Source organism: Ceratosolen solmsi, unplaced genomic scaffold (genome assembly GCF_000503995.2).
Source record: "Ceratosolen solmsi marchali unplaced genomic scaffold, CerSol_1.0 scaffold2, whole genome shotgun sequence".
Lineage (NCBI taxonomy): Eukaryota > Metazoa > Arthropoda > Insecta > Hymenoptera > Agaonidae > Ceratosolen > Ceratosolen solmsi.
The window spans coordinates 6394785-6402812 of NW_011948422.1; the positions used below are offsets into that span (position 1 = coordinate 6394785).

An 8028-nucleotide genomic window follows, 5' to 3' on the forward strand; every position below is an offset into this window, starting at 1 on the left:
TTGTTTGTTTTATTATGTTTGGTTTTTAAGACTCTGACAATATCAGCCACAACGCGTTCGGTATTATTTAATAACCGTGACATGATGAAGTGATTGAAGCATTAAGCAAGGGCAGCGATAAGCGCGCGAACTTGCACATTTCAAACATCGAGCATGAGTATGATTTTAAAAATTGAACGTTGCTAATAAGTGTCCTTGTAAAGGTCTTCGATCGTGGCTGAGGCTCATTGTCCGTTGTTTTACAGAGGTTAAAGTACCATCGCCAACCTACCTAATGTATTCTTCGTGAAGATGTAATACAGTATACGATAAGCGACAAACTCGCAGCGATTATCACCGCCGACCTCCGAGTATAGCATTCTCAGTTGGGTTTGACACTGGTTAAACTCCTCGTGATCGCCGCGCTCGAGTGCGACGCGAGCGTGTGTCTCGTATACGTGAACTGTGAACGAGTCCCTAATACCCTGCACCGTAAGATCCTGTCGTATCGACTTTAACTGATCACACGCGTAACGGTAATCCTGCTCGGTCACCCAACGCTTTTTCACGTGGACCAACGACTTTTGAAGTACACTGACTGGCCGCACCGCTGACGCTGCTGGAGCCTGAAATTTCATTGGTTGATAAGATTTTGAATGATTACGGGCCGTTGGCCTTGTAGCCTTGAGCGCTCGCTCGGTCCACTTCTTATCGGCGAACAATAATTATCTCTTAATCTATAATTGGCTAAAGTAGGTCTCGCGCGACCAGCGTACTACTGCTGTACCACCTGTCGCCGTCCTACCACTAATAAAGAATTTTTCTAATTGTAATTGTTTTGGACCGATGAATAATAGCGTGCGATTAAAGGCTGACCAACAGCGAAATGCGATAAATGAGATTCAAGCTCGTTGGCTAGAATTATCGGACCATCATAGGGACCATGATGGAGGATAAAGTGTAACTAACCGAGGTTAGCCGGAGGTAGGGTTTCTCGAGATCCCGACAAGTGCCAACGATATGCAGTCCTGTAAAATCAAATTCGGCGGTGGGGTCGTCCTTGATCATGCCACTGATCTGGCCGCTCTTTGTGAAAGCGTCGCTGAATCTCGCGGCCCTCTGCTGGAGCTTCTCCTTGGTACCGAACTCCTCGACGTTGCCACCGGCGAGACCGAACTCCGAGTAAAAGTGGCAGTTGGCCTTGTTGTTGATCTTGTTCTTGTTCTTATTTTTCTTGTTCTGCTTGTTGTTTGGCTGCGCAGAGCCGCCGCTGCCACCGCTGTTATTGTTGTTGCCACCTCGGCCGGGCTTTTTGTTCTTCTGGCCGTGGGCGGGGGTTGCGCTCACCGGGACGAGGTGTTTGTAGTCCCGCTCGCTCGACGAGGAGGAGGAGGTGCTGCGCTTGTACTTCCTGGGCAAGGGCGAATGCGAGCGCGACCTCGACCTGCTCTTCGACTTTGAGCGCCTGCTGTGGGCGATGGAGGTGGGGCTGCTGCTAGAGAGGGGCGAGCCCGTGGAGAGCCGGGCGCCGAGCCTCGCCCCGAGAGTCATCGACAGACCGGATTTGCGTTGCCCGGTAGGCGTCACCGTCACCGTCACCGACTGCGGCTTCAACGTCATTGTCATGCGCTCGCTGTGGATACTCGGCAGGGGCTCGCGGTCCCAATCCTTAAGCCAGAGCGAGCCGTCGTTGGCCGAGCGCGTTATCTTACCCTTGAGGATGATCTCCACCTGGTCCTTGTCCACGGCAGTCTTGCATTTCTCGTAGCAGCGGTTCACGTAATTCTTGAGGCTGTCGGGCCAGTCGCCGACGGGGTTCGCGCTGGAGGAGGAATTGGACGACGAGGACGAGGAGGAGGAGGAGGAGGAGGAGGAGGAGGAGGAGGAGGACGAGGAGGAGGACGAGGAGGACGTGGAGGAGCCCTGGACCTTCGCGAAACTGGGATTCATGCTCGGGGTACTAGATTTTTTCATTATCGCGGATATGTTGGACGCCGACGCGACTGACACCGACGCCTTCAACGAGGCTTGAGAGAGCAGTGGCGGTGGTTGAAACGTATTTACGGGTGGGAGTTTTGGTAGTGGGGGCGGCGGCTGTTCCGGGGGCACGCTGATCTCGTCGATGGGCGGGGGAGTCGGGGGCTTCTCAACCTGCATGGGTGGCGGTAACGGGGGCAGCTCGAGCTTACCGGTCGAGCCCGAGGTAAAGACATTGGGCGGGGGCACCGAGGTATTGGGCGGCGGCGCCTGAAAGTTGCACTGGGCCGCGAGATTCTTATTTCTCTTGCGCTTCTTTTTGGCAGCGCCACTGTTGCCAGACGGCACACTGAAGCCGAGGCCCGTCTTCTTGTGGGGTAGATTAAAGCGGATTCCACTGAAATCTAAAAAATGTACTTGTGTAATTGAGTACTCGGCAACAATCGATTACGCCTTAACGTTAACATCCTACTCGAATCAGCAATTCTATGACTTATTGTTTTTAAAGTTTAATGCAATGTACTTGGTAACTTTTGAATATTATTTTCGGATTGCCGAAGCCGAAGCTTTGTTAGACCATCAACAAGATTTTATTTCAAACGCTTTGCAGAACAAAGTTTTACAGGCTATTGTAAAATTGTCCGTAACGAACGGCGAGCTTAATCTACATTGCCGCACAGAGCATTAATTGTTCACTGTAATGAGAAATCCACTAATCGTGGCAGCAGAGCATGTGTAATAAATGAATTTCACAATGAGAAATCAAATTTCACAGCCGCTTGAAGCAAATAAGCCATTTTCTTACTGCAACAATTATCAGATCTAAATAATCATTAAATGTTTAAAATCAATTAATCTGGCTTTACACGAGTCACTAAACTTTACAAATATATTAATAACTCTAAAGTATTTCACTTTACTCGCTAATGATAAATTTAAGCAACAATGATCACTGACTACAATTTATTCAATAGCATATCTACCGATGTTACTGAACCTCGATAACAATATTAAATATAAGTTTACTTAAATACTTTGTTTGCGTCTGTAAATGATGAGTAAGGAACGTAGACTTACGAGGAGATTCTGATTGTTGAACACCGTTCCAGCCACCATAGGGATAAGAATTGTAAGCATACTGCTGAGCATGCTGAGATTGCTGAGTATGCATTGACTGTTGCGTGTGCTGAGACTGTTGAGAGTGAGGAGACTGCTGAGGTTTGTGCAGTTGGTTTTGCATCGGAGAGGGTGGAGGTGGGGGTCCTGGAGGAAGAGGTGGAAGGTCAGAATCATCGTCAAAGGTCATTGGAGTGGGTGGAATCGGAGGTTGTTCCGTCTGCTGCTTCCCTTGGTTATTTTGCTGCTGCTGTTGCTTTTGTTGCTGCTGTTGCTGCTGTTGTTGTTGCTGCTGCTGCTGCTGTTGAGGCTGCTGCGATTGACTCTGCATCTGCTGCTGTACCATTTGCTGCGGTCCTTGTGGCGGAATGTGTCCATGTCCGTATTGTCCATAACCCATCATGCCATAATGCTGGTAATACATCTGATTTTGATGCGCATAGTTTTGTCCGTACATTTGCCTGTGATAAACCAAATTCCTTACTTTATTAGGTTTGGTTATATTTATTAGTTTTTACTAAAAATATATAGTGGAATATGCAGTTGCGAAATAGTTCTACAAAATACAAGTGTATTTTGCTAAAATTCTTAAACTTTTTGAAGGAGGATCTACATTCAACGACTAATACATTTTTTCATTGAGAAAAAAACTATGATTTGCTCTAAGAATTCTTATGAGCATTGGAAAAAAGTATTGAGTTAACTGTGTGTACTTATTCTATATTGTATAATGTATTCTTATTGTATAATAAATAAATAAATAAATAAATGAGAGAAGAAAATTTAAAAAAAAAGACAAAAATTAGTATTAAAAGTAGTTACTATTTAGTTATTCTACTTTAAATGCGTAATGCATTTATTTATATATATTTTTGGGTAGGTGTTTAAAAGACAAATACGCGTCAGTGCGCGCGCACCTATATTACTCATACGCAGCATATGAACAAATCCAACTGACATAGATAATATGCCTATGTATGCATATGCATGTATATTAGCATGCATGTATACACATTCATTGTGTGTGCGTGCGTGCGCGCGCGTGTGGGTGTGCGTGTGCGTGTGCGTGCGCGTGCGCGTGCACCTGTCATGCATATGCAATGAACACGCGAATGCTACACGCAATACTCTTACGCATCTGCAATTGTAGATTATCATTGACCGTGCTTGCGTACATAAACAATGGAATTATTTAATACAAAGAACCAAAGGAATATGATTGTCTTTAGTTGCTTTAAAAGGTTGCTGGATTTTCGTCGTCAGTATTATTTAAGAAAGTCTCCATTTACTATTTAAAAGAATAAAGGTTAACTTATATTCATATTACATGCAAAGTAACATTTGCGTGTAAAATATATGCCTCGAAGTAATAATTAACCAACTTTATAAGATTTCAAGCCTCGGCGTCGTTTGGCTTTCCCTCTCACCCCTCAAGCTGATTCCGTTTTCTGTCTCCACTAATCGCGCACCTTTATGCATTGCATTAATAAGAAAGAGAGAGAGAGAGAGAGAGAGAGAGAGAGAGAGAGAGAGAGAGAGTAACTGAGGAGGAGCGAGAGCGAAAAGAGAAGAAAGTCCTCGTAAGAGATACGAAGACACGAAGGAGACGGAACAAAAAGTTTGCGCGGCCATAATCACGAGCGAGACGACGCCACGGCGTTTCTTCTCGGGATCGGCCATTGGCAGACAGAGAAAACAGAGAATTCTAATAATATAGTATAATCCGCTTACCCAGCGTAATGCGAGTAAAGATGCATGTTGTTCTGCGGATATTGCCACGCCATGTTCGCCATCGATGCCGTCCCGAGCTGTTGCTGATGCTGGTGCTGAAACTGCTGTTGCTTTTGTTGCGTCGTTGCCAATGCTTCGCTTTCTGACATACCTAAAAGCCAAATATAGAGCCTTCCGCGGGGATGGCGTCCGTCTCCGTCTCCCTCTCTCGCTCGCTCCCTCGCTCGTTCTCTCTCTCTCCGGTTTGCTCGTTCGCTCGTTCACGCTCTCTGCTCTCCTCACCGCACACGGCTCCTCTTCTTCTATTCACTCCCTCTCTCTCTCTCTCTCTCTCCCTCACTATTCCAAACACGCATATACACGCGCGCGCGCAACTTAGCTGCGCTCGCTCTCGTGCGTACGTACGTGTTGGATCCGCGCTTGCTCGTATGATGTGGTATACGCGCGCTTATGTATGTATATGTGTATATATCTATATATATATGTATATATATAGATATATATAGATATATATAGATATGGATATATATATGCGCGCGCTCGCGCGCGCGCGCATACGATCGTGTACGGGCGAGTGCGCGTGTGCGCAGGCTCGCGTGAGTCGTGACTCTTGCGCCGCTGTTGCCGACTACGTACGGTTGCTCTTCCAAATGACCTTAAACTAGACGCGTTATGCGTTTTCTTCCTTCAAAAATTCGCGTTAAAAAAAGAAACGTGATGGAAGCGGTGGCGTATAGACACGGAGGGTGGGAGGAGGGCGGATATAAACGAAAGCAAATAAGATAAAAAAAACGAAGTGTGGAAAAAGTGATGTCGCCGCGGAGCTATTGACGTCGTGTGACAGGCGCGAGGCTGCGTACAATGCAGAGCGGAAAGCCAGAAATAAACAAAACGCAACGTTTCTTCGACGTAAAAGAAAGACACGGGGCGTCAGGCCTGACAACCCTTGACTACTGCGGACAAAAGGAACCGCGAGCGGACGATTGCACTTCCGCTCTCACACTGACAACTCGATACCTCGTCCGCGGTCACCGTACCCAGTGCACTGGAGCGTGCAACCGAGATGAGCAGAGACGCTGCCGGGCGAACGATGCAGCACGCGAGATCCGGGACGGGAGGTCGGGGCATGCGCACGAGGGCTCACCTCCTCCTCCTCCTCGTTCTCCTTCCCCTTCGCTAGCGAGACCGACCTCATTGGGCATAGCACAATAAGCTTTCTTATCTCGGTCCGCTATGCTGTCGCGCGGATATCGTCGTCGTGGCTTTTCGTAGCCTAGAAAGCAGCTAACCGAGCATTAAGGAAGATACGTGCATCCACCGAGTCAATGAACCAATTACCCCGAGCCTCGGCCCATCCCTCCTCCTCAACCCCTCGTTCATATCACTCTCTCTCTCTCTCTCTCTCTCTCTCTCTCTCTCTATGGTCTCTGTAAGCATCGCAATTCTTGGCCATAATGATAGAGCAAGGAAGGCATCGTCTCGACGGAGTCCCTCCAACACCATCTGCTCCGGTCATCAATCACCGTCGATGACGTAATACGCATCAGCACAGAGAATTCGTAGTAACGTTATATACGACGACTCGAGGTCACGCATTTACAATGTATCGGTCGAGCGACTCCTCTATCGATAATAAAGATGACGTTTCGTGTGCCGTTCGGCGCGCCACCTAAAATTATTCTCCGATCTCAATTTTCTTTGCTTGCTGCTGCTGCTGGCCTGCGACAAGCGAGTCTCGCTATATGCAAATCCATTATCGTTACTTTACGTTCCTCTGTGCGCTTCTCTAGCGCATGAGCAATTCGTTGTTTGTAGCGACAGAAATCTTGGGCAGTTAGTTAGCTCGAGAAAAGCTGAGTTGCAAAAATTTGCAAACTTTATGAAGTGGGGTTGGAGGATCGATTGCCGATGCAATGAGGGAGGGACAAGAGAGCCTTTCAACGGCTTCCGATAAAGCTTATTTAGTCGATAGTCCAGTCGACTACGTGTCCTACCTATTTATCAAATAAGAAAAAATATTGTTTTAACAAATATGTTATGTTGTATCGAGGAGTGTAGAGTGTAGATTGAATGTAGAGGCGTGCGTTTATAATTAAGCTCTATATAAATGGAGCGTTGCCTTATATTATAATTATTACGATTCCTTAAATAAATGCCCCTTTTATATTTATTTTATAGCTCATACAAAGCCATGCGTAGTTATCTTCGGATGCTATCTTGAGCTTCCCCGACTTGTTTGTAGTCACAACTTCTTATTAACATGATACTAGTCAACATTATTGTAAAAATATAGTTGCATTGATTTACAAGTAATTTGGAAGTTACCGAAATGAAAATGAACAAATCGTGAGATTTTACAAAATCAATAATATTCCATACTATTGTCCAACTATTACATTGAATAAGTGTTGGTCGTAATGTTTAGCAAACATTTTCAATAAGAAGTTGTGTAGTAAGAAGGTCGCCCTATCGTCAAAAACGAGTCAACTAAATTTAAATGCTTTTTTTTTTTTTTTTTTTACCGTAATCATCAGAATTATTTTATCATTGTTGGTAAATATAATTTCTTTACTGGTTATCCTTAGTTTTTTTTTATTCGTAATCGAATTCATTTCCTGGTTAGTTATTTATTTATTATTCTTTTGCAAACCGATATACAAGTGAATTCTTATAAATTGAATAGGAATCATTCATCGTCTTGTTATCTTATTAAAGATTAGAATTTTTATACAATAAAACAAAAAATATTATTACTAATATTTTATGCATATATTTATAATATTACTTTTTTTTTTTTTTTTTTTTTTTTTTTTTTTTTTTTTTTTTTTTTTTTTTTTTTTTTTTTTTTTTTTTTTATAAGAAAGTGTTTGTATAAAAACGAATTACGTACATAATTATACATTTAAATTCGATATAAAGTATTGAACCATAGCTTCATAAAATTCAACTAATGCGAGATAGACAAAAAAAAATTTCAAGATCGGAAGTTTTGCTCGCTGATCTAATCAGTATCAGGTAGTTTAAATTTATTCAATTTTTTTTTTTCTCTTTTTTGCCCGAACATTCAAATACAAAAATTATATGGTCAAGTGACGTCGACTATTTTTCCTGGTTAATAATAAATCACAAATGCCTGCGAGCAGATGGAGCCGTTAATAATAGATACAACGTAAATATCTTGGATTATCTTTGTAATATTGTTCAATGTCAATAATCGAATAATTT

The 8028-nt window shown here is 43.9% G+C and overlaps 1 protein-coding gene across 3 annotated transcripts in view; it reads right to left on the reverse strand.

Moving 5' to 3' along the window:
- LOC105361929 (leukocyte receptor cluster member 8 homolog) overlaps positions 1 to 5024 on the reverse strand; it is a 7648-nt gene extending 2624 nt beyond the window's left edge. The window contains exons 1-5 of one of the 3 annotated variants that reach the window (XM_011499239.1): positions 4955 to 5024; positions 4804 to 4904; positions 3034 to 3533; positions 949 to 2360; positions 272 to 605 (exon numbers count right to left, since the gene is read on the reverse strand). In XM_011499239.1, the coding sequence (XP_011497541.1) occupies positions 272 to 605; positions 949 to 2360; positions 3034 to 3533; positions 4804 to 4865 (2308 nt within the window). In that variant the 5' untranslated portion in view covers positions 4866 to 4904; positions 4955 to 5024. Of the gene's footprint in view, positions 1 to 271; positions 606 to 948; positions 2361 to 3033; positions 3534 to 4803 lie in introns of all 3 variants that reach the window. The other 2 variants (XM_011499238.1, XM_011499237.1) reach the window with 2 other exon arrangements.
- Between the last annotated feature and the right edge of the window lie 3004 nt (positions 5025 to 8028).